General features: G+C 38.5%; 1 protein-coding gene across 1 annotated transcript in view; it reads left to right on the top strand.

Moving 5' to 3' along the window:
- The first annotated feature begins 11,896 nt into the window (after positions 1-11,896).
- Positions 11,897-23,095, top strand: part of LOC139733247 (endoplasmic reticulum membrane-associated RNA degradation protein-like) — a 50,172-nt gene continuing 38,973 nt past the window's right edge. The window contains exons 1-9 of the mRNA XM_071644087.1: positions 11,897-11,946; positions 13,233-13,449; positions 14,056-14,204; positions 15,065-15,166; positions 15,952-16,041; positions 16,455-16,552; positions 19,594-19,733; positions 21,335-21,452; positions 22,991-23,093. Coding sequence (XP_071500188.1) covers positions 13,242-13,449; positions 14,056-14,204; positions 15,065-15,166; positions 15,952-16,041; positions 16,455-16,552; positions 19,594-19,733; positions 21,335-21,452; positions 22,991-23,093 — 1,008 coding nt within the window. The 5' untranslated portion in view covers positions 11,897-11,946; positions 13,233-13,241. The remainder of the gene's footprint in view (positions 11,947-13,232; positions 13,450-14,055; positions 14,205-15,064; positions 15,167-15,951; positions 16,042-16,454; positions 16,553-19,593; positions 19,734-21,334; positions 21,453-22,990; positions 23,094-23,095) is intronic.

Here is a 23,095-nt window from a genome sequence, read left to right as displayed (position 1 = left end):
TTATCATTATTATTTCTGGGGGGAGGGGCGGCAAGCTTTGATATCAACCTGTCTCGTCGCCATTGTGCGTTTTACTTCCGGTGACAAGCTGACAGCCACATTTGCATAACAATCAGACTTTGAATGAGTCAAGAGTAGGATTCGCATGGAAGGAGACAGTGTGGGCGAGAAACAAAACGTAGAGAGGAATTACAAACGAGCATTGAATAGGGATGCATCGGGAGAGAGATTGCAATGTAAGGCAATTTCATTGAGTAGTCCTCCGCTTTTAATACTTAGCATATTCTTCGTTCTGCTCAGCGCAAGGGGGAACTTTTCAGAGAAACACGTATTTTGTTGGGTATTCAGAGATCTTGTTTTCCGAGCAGCAGCCGTGGGGCAGGAGTGTGGAGACAGGCAAGCACTTTGCAACGAATAGTACGTTCATTCGCAAATGTTGTGGTGAGATAGACCCGAACTTTTTTTTTCTTTTGTATTAAGATAAGAATGAGAAGAAAAAGGCAGAGAAGTAAGAGGGGAGAGAGGGGAAGAAAAAAGGTGAAAGGAATGGGATCGTGTTGAGGCATGCAATAAGGCAAGCGCAGATCGCCAAGTGCAGGATAACACCCCTGCCAGCCGCCACGACACGGCGAGCCTGCCAAACGTGCCAATAATCGTTGGAATCGGCAGGGCCTACCTCCCAAGGTCGCGGCCACAATGGGCGACAGTAAGCCATACACAAGTAGGGCGACAAGCCCCGGGTAAGATGAATGCAGGGACTGATGGGCGAAAAGTGCAGCCACTTCGTCACAGGTGACCTGGTAAGAAGCAGACCAATTCAATCAAAATTTCCCGAACTTTTTTTTTCTTCCCATTCCCATCGGTTCTATGCATATCCTAATTTTGTTTCTCTCTCTCTCCCTCCCTTTTCCACCTCGCTCCCCAGTGGATTGTTGATCTGTTGACATAAATAGCTTCCAAGTTCAGATTTCAGACTGGTTGTTGTCAAGGTCATTTGTTGCCTGTTGTGTACGGTTAATTGTGGTTTTAATCCGTGCCTGCATTCATGGGCCAGTGGCGTGTAGTAATGGAGCTCCAACGCCAAATTGGTTGTCCCCCTAACCACGCAATGCAATCCATCAACTCAATGGAGAAATTTCTATCGATTGTAGATGGGCGAGATACTTTTCTTGTAAAACCGCTCCTACCTTCCCCAACTATTTTCCCCTCAGAATTCTTCACTGGAGAGATATTTTCCGAGAAAGACACTTCATCTGAAAGACCGTGACACGGAAAATTTGCCATCACCCCCCTTTTTTATGGCATGAATCTGCTTTGTTAGTTTGACTGTTTTCTTCCATCCTCCACAATCCTGAAAATGCACTTTCTCAAATCAATTTTGCGGCACGCTTCTAACGCATCACCCCTACCACCGAAATCCAACCATAGTTAGACCAAAGCTCATCAGAACTTTTCTTTTTTCCAGAAAGAAAACCCCCAACGCGTAATCTCCCTTTCCCCGAATGAACAATAATTTCACTTGTCGTTGAGGTCTGAAATAGTTCTCCCCCTCTCATTTTCGTGGCAATAATACGGCTAAATCTTTAGGACTCGGTACAACGGGACGCTGCAATCATCTATACTGGTCCTACGAGGAGCCCGCGGGGCACTGTTACAGAACTATTTGGGCTTTGCATAGAAACTTACACGTCCGTGGAAGATAGAATTGTGGAGTCACACTCGCGCTTACATCTCTAGACAAAAGGAAAGTGATTTGGCGGCAGAAGGCAACGTGTAGTTTGGTTTTTCGATTGAATCTGCAATCAGCATCACAATGTTTGTTGTGACAAACGGAGGAATATTTCTGGACAAACAAATTGTAATCAATGAGAAGATGGCGAACCCCGTATTGATAGGGGATGACGTATCACAAACCGCGATCTCTTTCTTTCTCTCTTTCATTCGTTCTTTCTCTCTTTAAGTCTTTCTTTCACGACTCTTTCTCTTCTGTATCACCATTTTTTCAGTCTGGGTTCCAGTCTTCCTCCGGCCTCTCTTTCTCTCTGATTCACTTGCTCATTTAGTCACGTGCTCTCCTCCCAGTGGAAACATCTTCAAATGCTACTAGTATATTATTTCTCCCAATGGGTTATCTTTCTATCCACCGGAGTGTTGATGAGATAATGGTATTGTCATGTCCGTCATTCCAGTTCAGTTCTGTAGTGAGCAGATTTTTTCCCTGTAAAAAATGTCCTCGGAAAACATCAATGAAGCTGTCGATCCTCGCCCTGTGTGAGCAAACGTTCGAGAACAAAGACCAGGAGGAAAGAGTGGTTCTTCGTTAATACTTCAGTTTATGTAACAATTGTAAGCTCATGTTCCCCGTATATTCCCGAGTATTAGGTCTCTTGTCAATTTGTTTAAAAGTTGACTGAGGCACGTGCTATGCATTTCTGTCAAACCTTTTGGTTCGGTTCCATCTTGTAAGAAAAAAAAACAACAACAACCAACAAACCAGTAATAATTGCCCAGAATTATAAGCATTGCTATGTCATTGACAATGTCATCATATTTTTCTGTGCTTGATATTAAATGAAAACAATAAACTATGCATTTGCATGATTGGAAGTGTGTTATCTTATGAGTGTTTGTTGTCCATGTTTTGTCCTTTGAGGTATTCTGATTTACTTACCTGATTGGCAATGATCACTTGCGCTTAATTTCTACTGTCACCAACGATCAATTAAAGCGTGTTGCCTGTGATACACTATTGGTAGGTGGAAACTTAACTACCACCCGCCAATCACCACTCGCAATTCCATTTTTGTTAGTCGCAAACATATCAGATAATAATCAGTTTTTAAATCAAGGTTGATGAAAACAAATCCAAAATAAAAACTGGGCGGGTCTCCATGAAATTTGCATCAGTTATGTAGGTCAAGTGCACTTAATTGTGTCAAGAATTGTGTCAATAATTGTGTCAATGTCGGAAAGATGATGTGCATGGCTACGTCCGAAACGCTGGACATCTGTCAAGATTGTAATCTTTGTAGAACAAGTTGAATCAGTTGCGTTGTCTGTCTGTTTGTTTGTTTGTGTGTATGTGTGTGTGTGTGAGAGAGAGAGAGAGAGAGAGTGTGTGTGTGTGTGTGTGTATGTGTGTGTGTATGTGTGTGTGTGTGTGTGTGTGTGTGTGAAAGAGAAAGAGGGGATAGGGAAGAGGGAGAGAAGGATGGAGTAGGGATGAAGGGCGGGACTAATAATTCAGTTTCAATTCCATTATACTTTATTTCTATCCAACAAAACGTGAAAAGTAATACAATGTATACATTTGACAATCAATATTGTTTAATGATTTGAAAGAAATACAAGTCATGAAATATAATGCAAAATACATGTAAGAATCATTTTGTGACAGGAAAACAATGCACACTTTGCAATGATGACAAAATAGGTAAACATGGCGAAAAGAGTCGTGATCTATTGAAAAGCGGAGTTTGTAAGATGTGGATCACTCGAAAAACAATATGCCAACAACATATAATATATGCAGAATTATTCTATATGTGCCTTTAGAGCATTTGATGACTGATAGGATGCTAATAGCATCAATGAATTACAATGTTGCAGCTAGTGATGAACCAAAAATCATGAGTTCATAATTATTTCTGGGGGCAGACGAAGCAAGTGAATGACTTTATCACATCAATTCTCATTAACATAATGATGCTGTTTTGTGATTCGCCAAGCGGGTTGATGAGGAAAACATTACACAAAACAGCTAAACAAAAAGCAAAGTATATCAAAGAAAGAGAAAAGAATTGTAATCAACAATCAAAAAGTCCCCCCTAACACACACACATAAACGCCAACCTCACATAAACGAATTAACTGTTCGAGAATGGTCAGGAAACGTTCACATTAGAGAAATTTCAGAATGGAAAATAAGAAAAAAAATTATCATCGATTTCAAAAGCATATTAAGATGCAAAAAAATCGTATGACTCTGCAACACAATTTTCATTTTCTTATCGTCATCAAACCAACATATTTGTTATTGATCATCAATCAATCAGATTTTCCTTTTAAAAGATAAGCCCACCTTCATATTAGTAGAACACATCAGTGAAACATTAAGGAACATCAGACAATCTGTTCAAAAGATATGAATTTTTGAAGTTTCTGCGCAGTCACTGCTGGATGAGAAGACTACTACATTTTTATGATGTCACATGCGTGGAACGATATAAGGAAAATATAAAGAGAATTTCACAAAGTTGATTTTTTTTTAATTCAAGCTCACCTTGTTCAACTCGTTCAACTTGTCACTGACGTATGTCATGAGTAACATTATTTCCCCTTCTTTCTGAAAGAGGCAAGTCAAGTTCTCTTTTATTGTGCGAGAAAAGTGAAAATATGTTAATTTATTTTTTAATATTTTCTTTATTTCGTTCTACACAGTTGACATCACAAGCTGTAATAGTTTCTCATCCAGCGATGGCGGCACTGAAACTTCAAAAATGTATAACTTTTGAACGGATTGTCCGATTTTCCTCAAATTTTCACTGATATATTAATATTGCTGTTTTTTCTTAGTTCACATGTACATAAGGGTGAACTTGTCCTTTAAGGTGAATCATCCATCTCACATTTTCTTTTCAAAACCGTGGCCAAATGTCATTTGCTTGCAGACAATATGTTTATTTTCAAAATCAGCAGTTTACCTGCCTTATCTAGGCCTACACGTACTACTAGGTTTCATACAAATCTATTCATTCTTAAATATCCTACCAGGCGATCTGGAGAGTTTCAAAAAACCTTTTGTAAGGTCACTTATACGCACAAAACACGTTTACATATGACGAACCGAGATTTTGGAATGCCCTGAATGATGACATTTAAAATGCCCCAAATGTTTCAATTCTTTCATTCTCATCAATAGTTTAATGCACACAGATTTTTATTACTTATATTTACATCTCTTTCCTCATATTATGATTTCGATTTTACTTATGTGCTATTTATTGAGTTGGTGATGGAGAAAAAGAAATAAACTTGAAATTGAACTTTAGACGCGACTCCCTTTGATTTCTTCTTTTGTCTTTGTCCCTCTAACTCTTTGGATTTTCCTACCGAACTCTCATCACAGACACTTCTTTCAAAAATAAACTTTTGATTTTCTTTAGGTAGCACAGGAATTACTATTTTTCTGATACTACTCATTTGTCAATCATAGAAGGACCGGTCGAATCTTGAAAACAACATGTCCATTCTTCCGGCTCGAAAGAGTAACATAAATTCCCCAAGGAGCAATTGTTTACGTCAAAATCGACGCGGAAACAAAACAATTGCCTCGAAGAAAACAAACAAAACAGCCCTGAAAATAGTATAAAGAACGCAATACTTTGAGAATGTATGTGTATATTACAATATTATTGTTAAGAGCTCAACAGGCTATTCATATGTTAATGTCGAAACAAAGTAGAGACAAAAACAAAAAGGCAAGTCATGGAACATGAGCAGCTGACGCAAACTACAGCCCCACCGGTGTCTCACTGGAGCCTGGACCGTACCGCTTCACCACGCCACCTTGCGCTCGACCATCGGTTGGAGTCTGCATGTGCGTGGGACCAATCAAGGTGGCGAATGGCCGCCGACAAATGGCGTCGAATAAGCCGTGTACACGACGTTCTAAACCATGATTGATCGGTGTGACGACATGGCTCGATGGCAGCGACTTTGGTGCGGCATTCACACACAGCTGACTGAATGAGAGATGGAAAAAAGATGTAGTGATTCCACCAAATCAACATGAGTGTGATATGTTCACTATACACTCCCACACGCGCACAAACACATACACAAAGACATATACATATTATATATGTATATTCGTTTCTTTGTTTGCTTGTTTTTTATTTTCTGCGTGTTTTTGTTCGAACAGCCTTCTAGGATTATGTGAACAACGATTAGAGTTCTCTTTTAAGAACAAAAAGTTTGATAATCACAAAGTATACCTCCCAAGGGAATCATGGCTCTTGCGATCTGTGAGCCAACGGTATTGACTTTACTTCCATGGAACTCCCCCCCCCAAAAAAAAACAAAACAAAAAAAAAACACAAAAACAACAAACAAACAAAAAACAAAAACAAAAACAAAAACAAAACAAAACAAAACAAAACAAACAACAATAACAACAACAGCAAACAATCAAGCAATTCAAACTGTGAGGAGCTCCTTTGCTATACTATAAACAAACACAAATACTGACAAGAGTGCATTCTATTTTCTATGGACTTTTTATGAAACAGTTTGCACATGAACATACCCGCTTTGTTTTAAATGTGTTTATTCGTCATTACTGCAATTTTCTCCGAAATTGTTACATTGAACCAGAGACACAAAATGCCCATAAATTTTCAGCCGACACCGTATCGAACGGACTGTGCTCTTCTTTACATTGTAGGTAGGCTTCACAAGCGGCGGAATAAAAACGGACATATTGATGCACGGTGTACGTGATGAGAATGAAAGAACGAGTGCGTGAGTGTGAACGCACCTCATCTGAAAAGAGAGTGTGCGTGTGGATGCAACCCGCTCTGACGATAGAGGATGCAAGACGATTGCAGCGCCGCATAAATCCCATTTTGTCATTAATGTGATCACAACGAGGGAAGGTGCCCCGTCGACACGATCACGGCGATCGTCCCGGTTTAATTAAGGCGCTAAAAATTTGTCGTCTGCGTGGATAACCACCCACCCTGGTATCGGAATTTATTTCCAAATGTCTTCTTTCTTTCTCTCTCTCTCTCTCCCCTTTCTCTCCATCTCCATCTATCTCTTTCTCTCCGTATCTATCTATCTATCTATCTATCTATCTATCTATCTATCTATCTATCTATTATCTATCTATCTATCTATCTATCTATCTATCTATCTTTCTATCCATCTATCTATCTATCTATCTATCTATCTATCTAGTATCAATCTATCTATCCATCTATCTTTCTATCTATCTATCTATCTTTCTATCTATCTATCTATCTATCTATCTATCTATCTATCTATTTATTATCTATCTATCTATTGTCTATCTGTCTGTCTTTTTTTCCTTTCTGTGTCTCGTTATACATAATGGATATTGCTCACTCCATCTCTCTTCCTTCCCTCCCGCATTCTTTATCTCTCTGGCTGTCTTACCCTCTCAAGGGCATCTCTTTGTGAGCTTAATTAATGCTAAAAGCAGTTCCATCTACTTACTTCTCGGTCAATAATTCTCTGTCGTTGGGATTTCATTAAGATAATTTTCAAGCAGTGATGTCACGATTTTGGGTAATTACAACGTGTTGCTATTTTCATTCAAGCAACGTTAGCGTAACAGCTAGAATCAAGTGTTTCCTTCTACTTTACTGTGCTTTCGTCAGAGCAGCATCACTAAGTTATAGAACTATGCCACTTCACTTGGCATCAAGAAAATCAGTTATATTTTGCTCTGGTAGTATGATTGTGGTGGCGCAAGATTTTTGCTTGCATGACAAGGCAATAACATCTTCTATTTTTGGCATGTTTTGGAATGGTCGTTGTTCAAGATTGAACACAACATGGTTGAAAGATATCTTGTTGTTTTCGATTAACGAGTATCTCATAAGTCAGACCCTGTAATAATTGACGTCATTATCATCTCGAAAACAACAATTTAATATGCAATACGGATAACATAACCACAGTATTTTCTTGTTCTCTGGTGATTCTTGATTAAAGTCATGCTTTATCAACTATTGCATATTAGAACTTCCGCGCGGAATGATCATATAAATGTAATAACCATTCATTGTTGCACTTGGTATTTTAAAAGTGGAATGACGTCAGTGTAGGGAAATTATTACCCAAAGAAGCTCGCGATTGATTAAAGACGAAATCACGTTGCTGGAAAAAAAAAATGTATGATTTTTTTGACAAAGCCATTTCTCTTAACTGACTGATGTTTTGAATACTGGTATCCGTGGAATGTAATCTCACTACGTATACCGTTTCATAAAGCAATTATGTACAAGCATATTATTTAAATGAGCCCATTTCCGTACTCGTAGTACTCCATTTCACCCATCAAGTAAGACGTCACAACTTCCGCGTATGTAGTATAGGTTCGTCGGTGGATGTCTTTCTTGGATGCGAGTACCGCACTACGGTTGCTAGGCCCATGGTCACCAAACAGAAAACATTTTAGTGGTTCCTCGTTCTGTTCCGCCATGTGTTCGTGATGGATGGATGTCGAATCGTTCGAAACAGATTACGAACGGCATCTGGCGGGAATTAACTATAATTTCCCCCATTTCGATGGCATAACGAAACGTATCCCTTGTAGGACACGATTGTCTGGATCTGCCATTTCTGCTTGCCTGGCATTGGTATGCATGCTTCTTTGTGTCTAACCCCCTCTCACTGAAAAGCTATCATTGAGGTATAGGCCAGCTACTATCATTTGCTATCATGTTAAACGCGGGTGCACGAAAAATGCGTGTGGATGTTCCTGGCATGATGCTCAAAGTGATGTTATAGTCTGCAAGCCGAGAAAGGCGGAAAATCTCACAGTTTATGTTTACGGATCATGTGAATAGTTCCGGTGACCAATCCAAATTATATGCGATACTGTATACATGTACCTCTTCAGGTTTCCTCTTCAGGCCTCTTTCCCTTCCTCAACTGTTACTTTGCCAGTTCTCAAGTTTCTAACATGACCGCGCAGAATAAGGTAGCGATACTAACAAATGCACATAGAAAAAAAAACCCTGTTAGCATTCAGACAAGTAAAAAACAAAGAGTCTCTGAAAGGGCTATTACAATCTGCGAGAATTATCATTTATTTTGTATATTATGTCCTTTACCCGAGGCGCTGGGATAAAGACTTGTAAGGGTAAGGCAACTCCGCTTGCTACAAATTGGATTGTATCTATGCCACACCACAAGTCACTCTCAAAAGTCGTCTATACTCTTCAGGTTGAGTTGTCCACGCAGTCGATGACCCTGCATGTATGGTTATAATTCATAGAATTCTCGGCCATTTGAGGTGGCTGACCTACCGACCATTGTCTGCATCACCCCTTCTAAAAATAACGGTCATTCTGAGCGAGAGAGAAAAAAGAGGGTTTCGTGGTAGGACCCTGGTCTTGAAGACGTAATTAATCCTTTATGTAACTGTCATGCTAACACTATGCGCACACAGAAGACCTACGTGTCCACGTAAACATTGGGCAATGAAACGCGTTTCGCTGAATGTACTCGGAAACCGTTTCCCCTTTGTCCCCAAAGTCGCTGATAATTCAAAAGGCATGTTATTTCCCATGTGTTTAGACAACATTGACCAGTAATTGTTAACTTAAGTTAGTATATTTTCTGGTCACTTTGGTTTACCCCTTGACCATTGCATGTGGTTTCCGAAGAGCCTTTCCAATGGCTCAAATGATAGCTAGATATTCTGTCCTGATGCATCTGATGTGGAAAAGTGGTACGTACTGTTTCCGCACTGTTATGGCTCTGTCAACATAGACCCTTAACATTTCACTGCCATGATATCTATTTGAGAACATACATTTATTTCTTTTCCGGCTGGGTTAAGGTGTACTACAATTAGTGGTCCTGTGAAATGTAAATTCTTCCGTTTTATCCGATGATTCCTTGTTTCTATTCCTTTGATAATTTCTTGATTTCAAGAACTTTCCGTTTTCGATCAAGAAGTGTTCCATATATTTCAAACTCTTCGTTAATTTAATCATATTTTCATGTTAAAATATTAGTCTAAGTATCTTTCAAATCAAATTATCCTTTGTTGGTTCCCCTTGGTCTGCACCCCCCCCCCCCCGTCTCTCTCTCTCACCTTACTTTCCTGCAATACAGATATCTGATTCTTCTCGCACACTATGAGACCCAACATTTCTTCTGATTAGCCTATTCTCAACAATCATTTTTCTTCATTAGGCTCATTCCTTTCACTTTCTATCTCATTGTCTCACAAGATTTACCCACACAATAAAATGCTATTTCACAAAACTTTGTCCCTTTGTTTTCGTTGTTGTTGGTAATGTTTTGCATGGTTCTTGTGCACATCGGTATTATGTACAATGTAATATTGTATAATGTTACAAATATATTTTGTTTGTGTTACTTTCGAACGTGGAGCAACACAGTGAAATTTAATGAGTAAGTGAGAAAATCAATATATAAGTGAGAGTATCATCAACCTCCACCTCCAAGGTTTTTTTGGGTCCATTTTTGTTTGTTTGGTTAATGTATTATGTATAAATGAGAGTATATAACAAGATTCAATTGTAGCTTCCCAAATTAAATCTTATCCAAATGAGTTAGAACACACAAGTAGATATACTTCGACGAATACTACAATACGCATAGGCCTACCTATAGTTTACTGATCACATGGAGTTAACTTGCAAGTTGGTAAGAGACTTTTATCGTGAGTAGAGCAGTAATTGCATTCTAAATGCTGTGATTTGCTGTGTAACAGCATATAAAGTATTTTGTGCAAGAAGCAGTGAGATTGTTTTCACTGTGTTTTCCACTCTACTTTGTTTTTCTACATTAATTGTGACATAGCTCTGTGCATTTGTGGAGGAGAAACAAATGAATCTACTAAGCAAGTATTGTTGTTGTTTTAAAGAAAAAAGCAAGTGGTGAAATATTTATAGTATTCACAATCTGATAGCTAAAAAAGTTCCTGATATTGTGGCCACCATTCAATCGATCAAACAGCAATAATCTTAAAATCTCGAAAGAAACCCTCAAAATCTAAAAAAGAGAGAACTGATCAAAATAGCTGGATTAAGAGTGTCTTCTGATATCTGCAATATAAGGGTGTTATCGTAGAGCAAAGATCACGATGAAGGGCCTTGTGTATGACGTACTCTGTAAATTGAAGTATATTGACTGAACGGAATGCAAACTCTAGATGGCGCTTGACAATTCGTTTTCCTTCGAGAAACCAACTGAATACACAGTTTATGGAAATGAACTCGACTATTAGTGGACACTCTGGAAGTGCAGATGATTTGTTCGTGTTGATACTATTTAGTAGATTCATGTAAAATGTGCAATTTACAGCATAAATCAAATGTGGACAGTTATTTAAATGGATTTGTTTTTTTTGTTTTTTGTTTTTTTTTTCACTGAAGCCTGGTGCGGCATATTGGATTTACATAAATGTAACTAACACAACTCCGGTTGTAATTTGGGTATGCCGATAGGTGGGTATTTTCTATGGCACTTTGCATTGGTACGTGATACAGTTATTGCTGTGAATAAGATGGTTATGAGATTATATATATATTACATTCCTCATGCTAAGCAGTAAGTAATAATTACCATTTCAAACATGGTAGGGAATATACAGTACTATACTCCGGGAAAATTAATCCCTATCTTGCTTCACATGGAATAGACAGGAATAAAAATCAAACGGATTCTTATATCACTGTTCTTATGAGCATTGACGTGTGAATCAAAAGAGAACGCTGCAAGAAATTTACTCTCACATGGTCATGCACAAATCTGTTTGGCTCAATTCAACCGGACACATGATAGGAAAAGCAATAATATGAATGCGTGTTGACACCTAGATCATAAATACTCTTACATGTCCATCAGCCAATCAGATTGCAGAGAACCTGAGACCCCTCCATCAATTACAATCATATCGTTTCTACAAAATACTAGTACATGCATAACACATGGGCATCGAGCATCTGTGAGTGACAGATAATACAGAAAATATCGACTTAGGCTGATCGATGCTATACAGTGCGCGATGCGTCCGGCAACCGCCGCCACTCGTTTTTGTTTGTCACCCTCTATCGACGCAGCAGACGACAGGCTGTGGCGTAATTTTGCTGTAGAACCAGACTTAACGTTAGAACAAAACGCCAAAATCATCAATATTTGTGGTGAAATTTGACAAATGTAAGTAATTATTTATTTATCTGTTTGTTGAAAGCCTTTTATCAAAATGGAACTGTGTTACTAGTCACTATGGAAGAGAAATATCTGAAGGCTATGCGAGTTGTGTGGTGTGTCAGGAAGAGCGTAAAGGATGCAGTCCGACGCGTACAATTCTGTGTTAGTTACGTCAAACGTATTTTACTGATTTTTCACAGTGGGGGCTGGTGGTCCACGACGTTTTGATGCAGTGTGGATCTGTCCGAGATCTAGTAATTTACATTGAACAAGCATAGCCAGTCTATCTTCTGGTATACCTCCCCATGTACTGTATTTCACGTCAAGAGAGAATGAACTGTTGTAACTTCGACAAGTTTTGATTAATAGGATCGATGACCACCCACTTTCAGTGCCAGTTGCTGTTCTGTGGTACGTGGTAGTGCGGTGGTTACCTATCTGCTGCGGCATTCTTCTCTTGGCCTTGGTCCAAACTAAAGGCTACGTGTTGCGTGTTGGGCTTATGCTCTGCATAATGTGCAGTTTTAGAATGTATAGATCTACTCTCAGTTGGAAAGACTTTTTTTGTTTTTACCCCAGTAAAATTGCATTTGGGGGATTCTTTTCCAACATTCTAAAAGAGGATGACACTTGATGGGTGTCAAATTAAAATGAGTCATGGTATCTTTTTAGGGGGAACCACATAAAAGACATATGAGATATTATGTAATCGTAATAACCCAAAGTATGGAATCTGCACACCCTAGGACTCTGGAATCCAGCAAAGACTTCATTCCCCCTAACTTTCTCACCCCTATGTCCAATGTCCAACACGAGATTGAGAAGTTATCATCCAGCTAGATTTCAGCCTCTAACAACATACTCTACCAAAGATGTGTGTAAATACTCTTTCATGCCTACAGCTGTGAGGCTGTGGAATGATTTGCCGGTAGACGTCATCACAGCTCCATCCGTGGGCGTCTTCAGGGCACACATCTCATCCAACTAGCTCCAAGGGATGGTTTTTTACTTGCACCTGTACATATTATGCACCACCGGCTTCACATGCACTCAAGTTACACCTCGGCGTAATATATCCAGTCTTGGACGTTGCTGAGTATCCAGGTAGAAGTAGAAGTATACTTTGCTGGAAATATTATTTTCAGCTATAGGACCTATATAATTAATTTCAAGCTGAAGACATTTTTTTTTTCAAATTATTTGTAGGGGGGGGGGGTTACTTTTATATGACTTTTTGTATTTTTGTATATGTCACAGTCTTTTTTTTCTTCTTTTTCTCTCTCTTCTCCAAGGTATGTGAGATGGCATCAGATAAAGAGACAGACACGACTGCAACAGCTTCATCCAAAGATATGGCATATGAGACATTTCTTTCCCCAAATGTCCACCATCTTGTATGTGATGTAGGAACAACTGTACATACCAGCGTTGACATGCTACAGTGTCTCAACGCAAGTGGTCTGCTAGATTGGGATGCCATAACAGCAGTAGCTTTTGAGGGCAAACTCGGTAAGCATTAAAAATACCTCCAAGCATCAGATGATTATTTTGTTTCCTTAAGATCTTGATTTGTTGTCTTACATTTTTGAAATTGTATGAAGAAACACAATAAAGAGATTGCCAAGCTGATACACAAATACTAAAGATAGGTATATTTGTTCATTTTGAAATTTGTCAGTCATAATCGTCTTGTAGGAAGGAAAAAAATAGTGTGAAAGAGCAGATACTTATAAGAAATGAAAGATCATTACAACTGTAATGATTAAGTATTACTCAGTACTGTAAAGAAAGGAAATATATTCAAGAATTCAGTGCAATAGGTATGCACCCGTGAATGTAAAGAATACAGAAAAAAAAAATGAGATGAGGAAAAATTGACATGACAATGGATGTTTATTTGCCACCCAACATTTTTCACACCCAACCAACATGTCATTACAGTTACCTATTATAGTAAAGTAGTCTGTATATTTCCTGCCATGAATAATGCTCACCCCCCCCCCAAAAAAAAAAAAACCCACCAAACCAACAAAAAAACACACACACACACCAAAAACCAACTAAACACCTTCTTGAGAGTGTTTGAATGTGTTTGCATTTACCTACCTCATTTAGCAACATGGGACACTCAGACAGATTTTGTGGATGTGGTGAAAAAATTTGCGCCTGTGTGTCAAGATATTCACTCAAGAGTGATGGTCAACAGTCTATCAGAGCTAGAAGCCAGGTATGGACCATGGTTCAAGTGGACTGGCTGCCCAGAGGTAAGATGAATATGCTAACTGTAAAACAAGGAATGTTTGTGGGCATTTTGATTTTGCGAATTTCACGAGAGACAAGATTAGCAAAAGAAAAATGCTTGTGAAAGTTCTTGTCTACACTATATGCATTGAATGCCATTGACAATTCAGGAAAATTTCATGTTGCAAAAAAGGCCATTGGCTCCAACTCACAAAAATTTCACGCCGCGAAAATATCTTGCTGTGCAGTGTATATGTGTGCTCTTGTGAAAATGGAAGGATTTTAGCACTGAACATTATAAATGTCATGCTATCATTGTTTTAGACCAAGGTGCATTTTTTTGTTTTTGTTTAGTTTAGATCCTTCACATATATGGAAGAGATGATATGCAGAAATTGGGTCAAACCTATAATTGTTCTCATTGCTATAGTGAATTCATTATACAGTAAAAATGGTGTAGTTTTGGACATCAAACTTGTGAGATGCATCTACAGCATAGGCACACAAAAAGGAAGCCAGTTATTGGACTTATTTCAAATGAGTGCATACAATTTTCAGATTTAATTCCCTGCAAATAGATGTACTCTAGATTGAATATCAAAAAATTCCACTGAAATTGTAAAAGAAAGCCTTGAGTCAAATAGTTTTCTTTCTTTTCTTCATCCATGTAAAGCACATTTCTCTAAGTATCCCCACTTTTTTTAAAACAAATAATGATACACCATGCATTATACCTTAAAGATTAGACAGAAGAGTGAAATGTCTCTGGTCTGAAGATTCCTTTTTATCTACCCCACTCTCTGTTCCACAATTTAGTGATAATAGAGGGCTTCCATTTGCTATGAAAACTAATCCATGAAAGTTTCTGTGGAATTGCTTTTAGGTCTTCATATCTGCATTTGAGCTTTTAGTGGCTGATACCACAAGAGGGACTGAAATGAGTCTACTGCTCACTACAGCAGCATTGGAGAGGGCCCTGGGAGATGTGAGTATAGACCAATTCGGGTTCGTTGAGGGCAGCAGACAATTTATGGCACTGGGCGCAGCCATTAGCTCAAATTGCGGTGTCCCAGCATACCCCCCCCCCCTCCTCTCCCCCACCCCCCGGGCAACATGTTTATCGCGCACTTTTAACAAAGGTTCGCGCACTAAGCAAGCATTCGCGCTCTCAGTACGAGACGCCTATTGGCTAAAACAACCATGCATCAGTTTTTCATTCTGCACACGTGCTAATGTAGGGAGAGGGGTGGGGGAGTGGGGGGGGGGGTTGGCTGAGACACCGCAGTAATGGCGCTGCCCATGCCAATAATACACATAGCGCATCACAGAATGGGTCAATACTTTCTCTTTTAATCGTGCTGAGTGAAAGTGAAAAAACAGACATGCTCGTCTTGATGTAGTCCCAACCAACAGACCATATTTTGCTCTGTATTCCTTTACTCTTCTTTATCTGTTTATGTAACCAATTTATTTTACCTGTTTATGTCTGAAATGCCAGATAAATTAGTAATGATAACAGCACTGTTGGTAATGATGATGATAATGATGATAATGATTGTGATACTATGTTTGTCAACACATGACAGATCTGCATCACTCTGTGAAAGGATTTGATGTTTTGGTCATGGATGATGGTATGGGGACGCTTCATATTTAGTGTAATGTGAGTGTTTTTGTTTTTTTCATATTCTTGCATGCAAAGCTGCACAATTTACTTAACTTTCACTATGGAATTTATTTTGTAGAATTTTCAACCTCTTTATTTTACAGGTTTACTTGATGAAAAATTCACCATGTCCATCTCTGCTAAAAGATCTGTTGGTCACACAAGAGCTCCGGCAGATATTTGGAATTCCGGCTGTAAGTTGCAAGATGAATGGAAATAGAAAATGACTCAATCACATTTGATCCTGACCAGTATTACCTTCTTCCATTCATCCTTTTATGCATTTCATTATGTCCTGTCAATCTGCTAGTGTAGAAAGTAAGTCACAATGCAACACACAAAAAAGCATCTGAATACAGTGTCCTCAGCTGTTGTCATATGCCTGGCTGGCATGCATTTTTTTTTTTTTATGCAATGCATTTTTTTTCTTGTTATGTTGACATTATTTTAACAGCATCAATATATATAAGAAAATGCACACATCTAAAAACACACAAGACATCAGCACCTCAGTAAAAAGATTGTATATGTTCACATAAAATGTAATAAGCATGTTTTCAGTCACTTGTGAGAGAATTTCTGTATCTATCATCAATCTTTCTTGAAGTTGTTTTGTCTGAGGACGCTGATGGGACCCCCAACAAGCCTCAACCTCCGGAATATCCTCTGGCATGGCTTTGCTGCTCCTGGGGAAATACCAACAAGGTGCTGGTTTAAACCTAAAAAGACTGGGGGGAGGGGGGGCTTTTTGGGCCACTCTTGACATTTTTATGCCTCCGCCACGAAGTGGTGCCGGAGGCATTATGTTTTCGGGTTGTCCGTCCGTCCGTACGTACGTCCGTCCGCATTCGTTTACGCGATAACTTGAGAAATATTGACTGGAATTTTACCAAACTTGGTCCAAGTATAAAGTATGATAGGGCAATTACTTGATTAGATTTTGGGTGAAATCGGCCAAAGGTCAAAGGTCAAGGTCAAATCATGGAATTGTATCCGTGTACGCGATAACTCAAGACTGGATCGAGCAAATTTCACCAAACTTTGTCCGAGGATGATGTATGATAGGACAATTACTTGATTAGTTTTTGAGTGAAATCGGACAGAGGTCAAAGGTCAAAGATCAAGGTCAAATCCTAAAATTTATCTGTTTACGTGATAACTCAATAGTGGATGAAGCAACTTTCACCAAACTTGGTCCAAGGATGATGTATGATGGGGGCAATTAGTTGAGGAGATTTTAATGACATTGCCGAGAGGTCAAAGGTCAAAAGGTCAAGGTCAAATGCTAAAAATGTTGCTATTTCCCCCATATCTATGCAATGCCTGAAGGTATTTTATTGAAACGTAGTGTAGACATGTACTACTGCGTAAAGATTCTCCAGAGAGAGTTTCATGTCATAAGGTCAAAGGTCAAAAGGTCAAAGGTTAGGTGAAAATGTTGCAATTTCACTTTTCTTGCAAATGGTTCAATGTATCTTCATGGAACTTGGTACATATGCATGTACTGACTGCCAGGGATTATCTAGGGAATCTTGGGGTCATGGGTCAATAGTCATGGGTCAAAGGTCAAGGTCAACTCCTCAAAATTTTACTGTTTCCCTCATAGTATATGCAATGCTTGCATTATTAGTTTTAAAACTTAATATATACATGTATTACCTAATGGAGATTCTCTGGGAAATTTCCAGCCAGAAGGTCAAAGGTCAAAGGTTAAGGGTCAAAGGTCAGTTTAAATGAAAAAAAAAAATCTATTTTGTACTGCAATTACACTCTTTCTTCATACCTTGAAAATTACTCAATGCATAAACTTATAACAGGGTCGGTCAGAAGTCAAGTAAAATCCTCAATTCCCCGAATATGTGTACCTGCACTCTTAGACAATTATAGCACACCCAGTTTGAGGAAAGTGAACATTCAAGACATTTCTGACAAACCTGCCATATCAATATTTTGCCAGTTATGTGAAACTGTCTTCACACAATGTGCAGACATTGTACTATACACCTATTGGGAGAATCATGCATTATGGCGGAGGCATCAGTCGCCATAGCGACATTTCTAGTTCACGATAAATCTGTAACATAAAAATCTCGCGCCGCGACGTTTTATGACTTTTTTCTTTTAAGTCTTGCGCAACTTTCGAGACCAAATTCACGACGTACGTGGTTCTGAAGCTACGCAATATTTTGTAAGTGCATGTCAGACCCGAAATTGCTCAAAAACGTGATTTCATGTACAAATCCCATGCAAATTCTGTTTCTGACCAAAATTCATAAATGTATCATTATTTTTACTTTTACTGATCAAAATCAATTAATTTCATGTTGTTTATGATCGGAATAGTGTCGCCGATGATTTCCGTCGAAAAAAAAGCAATAAACGACAAAAAGTCGAAAACAACGAAATACATAAGAAATTTTAAAAACAATAAAATACACAAGAAAAAAATTTTGATACTGCCGTTTTTTTGATTGACATTCAATAAGAATCCTACAAAGAGTACCTAGACCAAAAATTAGCAGTTTTGGACCTTTAATTACAGATTTACTGCCAATTTTTTTTTATTTCATGCATGAATTAGCATAATTTATTTATTAAAAATAAATTTGAATAATTGTGAAATAATTACTTATTCAGGTTTGTAGATTACCTTGTGGTTGACACGCGTGCCAATTTTCCTTGCGATCACGCGGTCAACGGCCAAGATCTTAGGGGGGGCCCAATGAGCCCCCCCCCCCCCCCCCCCAGTCCTGCGAGGCATCAAAATAGCCCAGTCTTTTTAGGGTTAAGGAGATATTCTGACAGAGCATGTTTCAATTCAATCCTCTATCCTTTAGGAGGTCAGCGTAGAAAAAGAAAGAAAGAAAAAAAGAAATGCATTCAGTATATGATAAGCTGACTTGTTTGAATTGGTGTTTTTTTACTGCATGCTCATATACTGTTCTCACTTATACAGCTAGTTTGTATTATGAATGTGTTGACTTTCCATCACTGTAAAATCTCGATGCATGATAAGCCATGTGATGAGATGTTTGGTACTGAAATATGCCAACTAGAAATAATTTACTGCTTTGTTGAATTAGTTTTATTTTTTCTTCAGTGCTCTACCCTGAGTTACCACAAAATGGATAAAAGTAATTTGTAGTGCTTTATGCAAGATGCAAGAATGAGTTGTGTTTGTAATTTCAAGACAACAGTAAATGAATGCGAATACATCAAATAAATCCCATAATTTGATTATTTTTATCTCTCTCTAATGACCAAACAGTTTGACACCAATGCCTTGCCGCTGTAGTGGTGGTATCAGTGGTGCATGCATGTACAGCTCAGCAGCAATGCTCAGCAGCACTGCTCTGTGCATTATAATGAGAACACAAACAAAAATAAGTAATCATGGACTGAATTTGTAGAGTTAAATGGTTTCTATTTGATTTGCTGTCCAAAATTATAATGATATTATAAGAAAGTAATAGACAAAATGTATTATCGCTTATGTAAATATGTTAAACATGTCAAAACAGGGATGAGTTGGCATTGAGATTATTATCACCAGTTGCTAGAACTTGACTGCTATGATAGCAATGTGTATAATTGTATTATTAAGAAAACGAGGTGGCACTCAACAATGCTGTAACCCAAGGTAGAATGGTATTCCAGGTTATGCCATACTGAATCATTTTCATATGATGTATTTAATGGCGGTTTGTTGTTGTTTTTTGTCACTTTTTTTTGTTTCATTGCAATAGATATGCATCTTTCCTGCTGCTGCTAACAGCAAGCCTTGGACATATCCTGAGTGAGGTTGGCATTCATGTACCTGATATACCACACCGAAGGCCCATAGAATTCAACAAACAGGTTCAACGTGTAGGAAAGGTTTTGCCAGGTGAGTTCCTCGTACGCCATAGCCAATCCAACTTACGTCAGCTGGATGGGATGGAAATTGCCTCACCACTATCAAAGTGGACATTGTTATTCAGTAGTTGGTTCAGTATATGTGACCTGCTGCAACTAAAGGATCCGAAAGTTGGGGGAGGACGATTTTCTGAAAATTACATGACATTATTCCCTTATTCTTCCGCTTTAATTTCATATATAACGCGACTCATAAAAGTACTCGGTTGCGGAGATATAGATGCTTTTATTAACGCATGTCGAGTGGTTTAGGAAATCAGTGTTTCAAGAAAACTGCCTTCAAAGTTTTCTTTCCGACGCTATCATGATCAAGGGGAGGCAAGACAGTTTTCACCTCTTGAAAATAGAAGGCATGCTCCTAGCAACCTCCGCGATGTTCATTCAAGCTCGGCGCCAGCGGTCTGCGCACAACCAATCAGTAACCAGGATGCCTCGCACTGACCAATAAGATCACTCCCTCGTTGCTAGGGGCGGAGTCTATCTGCGGTGCTATAACCAAATCTTCGGACATGTTTCTATTCCATTGAAAATCATGGCCAAGAGAAACGCTAATTTCTTGCCTTTCCTTTGACCATTCAAGATTTTAGCAGATGATAGACGATACATTAGACTGCAAAATTATGTCAAAAACAGAAATCCAATCGTTTTGACTAATTTTGATGATCTGACTTCAAACTTGATTTTCTTGGGTCAGCCGTCAGCGACTTTCGGATCCTTTTTTTTGTGGTGGGTCACATATGATGGCGTCAGCTCACAGCTGTTTATTGTTTATGACACACTATGGACTTGTTTTTTTTTCTTGGTCATTATCTAACATGATCAGGTCTATAACATGCATTTTGCTCAATGTGATCATACATATTTATATTTTTTTTCATTGCTTGGAATAATCATCTTCAAAATGAAGAAATCTGTAGAATTCCAGCTCTCATATGGAAAGCTGTAACACACTAGTCAGTCCTATGCAATTAAGATGAGGTATGGTGATGAACAAGTGTTCAGTATCATTTTCAATGTTGTGCATAAAATTGCAAACAATTCACAAGCTACACTGAAAATATGGACACATTATGCTAACTTTGATAATCTGTATGATAATTGAATTAATATTCTTCTTCTGTTTTTGTTAGAGACAGAAATGGCTGATTTTGAACAGTTGAGAATTACCTAGTTACCTTCTAATTACATGCTGACAGTACTTGCAGATCCCTAGCAGTAGAATGGCACCATCCTCTCAACCCCACAACAAAGCTCACAGGAGATGTGAAATTGCAAAGCCATAGTATCTCCAGAGGATACTTCCGAGCTCGTCATGGCCCTGAATAAAATTTTGCACACCAGTAGTCACTGAACAACGCAAGCAAAATGAAAAAATGGAAAAAAAAATTAATATCTTGACTGTAGCACTATGTAGTTGTCAAATCACTAGTTATAGTTTGTGTGCATGACATATGTTTAATGATGATTTTATAAACATCTTCACAAAGTCATATTCTTGGCAAATGATATGGGTGTCAGTTCTGTTATGACAGAGTGATCAATTTGAAAAATAGTTTCTTTTCCCCTTCCCAGACATTCTTGGCAGTGAGACCAAAGAACTGACTGTCGTCATGCGCAATGCTACGACACTTGTCTGTCAAGGACAAGCCTCTATGTGGGAACTCGCTGTGGAGTATTACAAAACCAGAAGGTGAGCACATGCACCAAAAGTAGCGGTGGTACATACTAGCTTCAAATATTTGTTCTCCAATGTGCAAGACATACTGACTACCAGAAAAAGAAGAAGAAGAAGAAGAAGAAGAAGAAGAAGAAGAAGAAGAAGAAGAAGAAGAAAAAAAAAAAAGGACAGCCAGCCTGATGTGTCTGCATTTGTTGGAAAGAAAATTCCTGTTATCATTTTTTGATCCGCCTCTGTTGTACTCTATTATTAACCCATGGAGGACGAGCTGATTTTGCTATTACACATATTTCCCATAAACACCTGCCCAAGTATACTCCGGATTAGTCTTAAATGGGTTGAACATGGTGAGATGCTCAAAATGATAACAGCTTCCTGTGTGATGTAGAATATTAGCTTGCTATGGCTCTAATCATGAAAATGATTGATGCTGTCATAGCAGGAAATATATCACTGTGTGCGTTGCAAACATCTGTTTGCATTGAACGTCATGTGGTGACCAGACAATTGTAATAAAGCTCATGCCTGCTGAGTTACAGATACACGAGAGAACATCATTTTGTAATATATATTTCTGTGTTATCAATTATTATAAAATCTTTGTGGTAGATATGGAAGTGAAAACATTTGATTCACACATCGTTCTGCCTCTAACTTATGTCAGAACATTCATGACGGCAGGATGACTCTAAAGTGTAAACAGTATGGCCCGAATTTTCACATTTTGCCCATGGATTACACAAATTTTGTCTGCGTCGAGGGAATAATTTTCGGGGTATCACATAGCAATATGCTATGCATTTTGGTATGACTGCTGTACAAATTGTAATTTGTTACATTTCATTACATAGAATTGTATGTCATTTTGTTTAAAGTATATGTCCATTGACTAAAATTGCTATTCAATTTTGAGAAGGGAAATTACTCCTTGGCGTAAATGTGCATGACTGATCACATATGCCAACAGACGTCCAGAAATGAACTCACACTGATACATGTATATGAAAGGTACGCCTATTTCATGATTGTTTTAGTCCATGGACTTAAAGGGGATGGCTAGTAACTGATCAGTGGGAATCAGTGGGAATGCTGAGAGATGATTGTTCCAATCCTTGTTGGATTCATTTAAGAGTACATTGTATATCTACTGTTGTGTGAAAATTATTTACTTCAGAACGGTCTCATATTCAAGTAATGTGCAGATTAATCCCCCATCACTGACCAGGCACGCTAACCTGGAAACATAAAATTGCACATTACTTGAATATGAGACCGTTCTGAAGCAAATAATTTTCACACAACAGTAGATATATAATGTACTCTTAAATGAATCCCACAAGGATTGGAACAATAATCCCTCAGCATTCCCACTGATCGGTTACTAGCCATCCCCTTTAATCTAAACCATGGATTTCATTTGAACCACCTTTAGTGATTTCAAGCCTATGATAACATCATTACTTTAATGGAAGACATTTATGATACTTGGTGACACACAAGACATCAAAATAATCCGAATGTCTCTCCATGGGATGTACATGTACATGCAGGTATGGCTGGTGTGTGTCAATTCTGTGTCCCCTCCTGGAGCATGTGGTAAGGATGGCCTTTGGATCAGCCAATAGCTGCCCAGACAGGGTGATGACTGCAGAGGT

This window comes from Diadema antillarum, unplaced genomic scaffold (assembly GCF_040938485.1).
Source record: "Diadema antillarum isolate AM-2024a unplaced genomic scaffold, OU_Dant_1.0 seq00000463_RagTag, whole genome shotgun sequence".
NCBI lineage: Eukaryota > Metazoa > Echinodermata > Echinoidea > Diadematoida > Diadematidae > Diadema > Diadema antillarum.
Note: the sequence above shows the minus strand (reverse complement) of the source record. Positions and strands in the feature narration are given on the sequence as shown.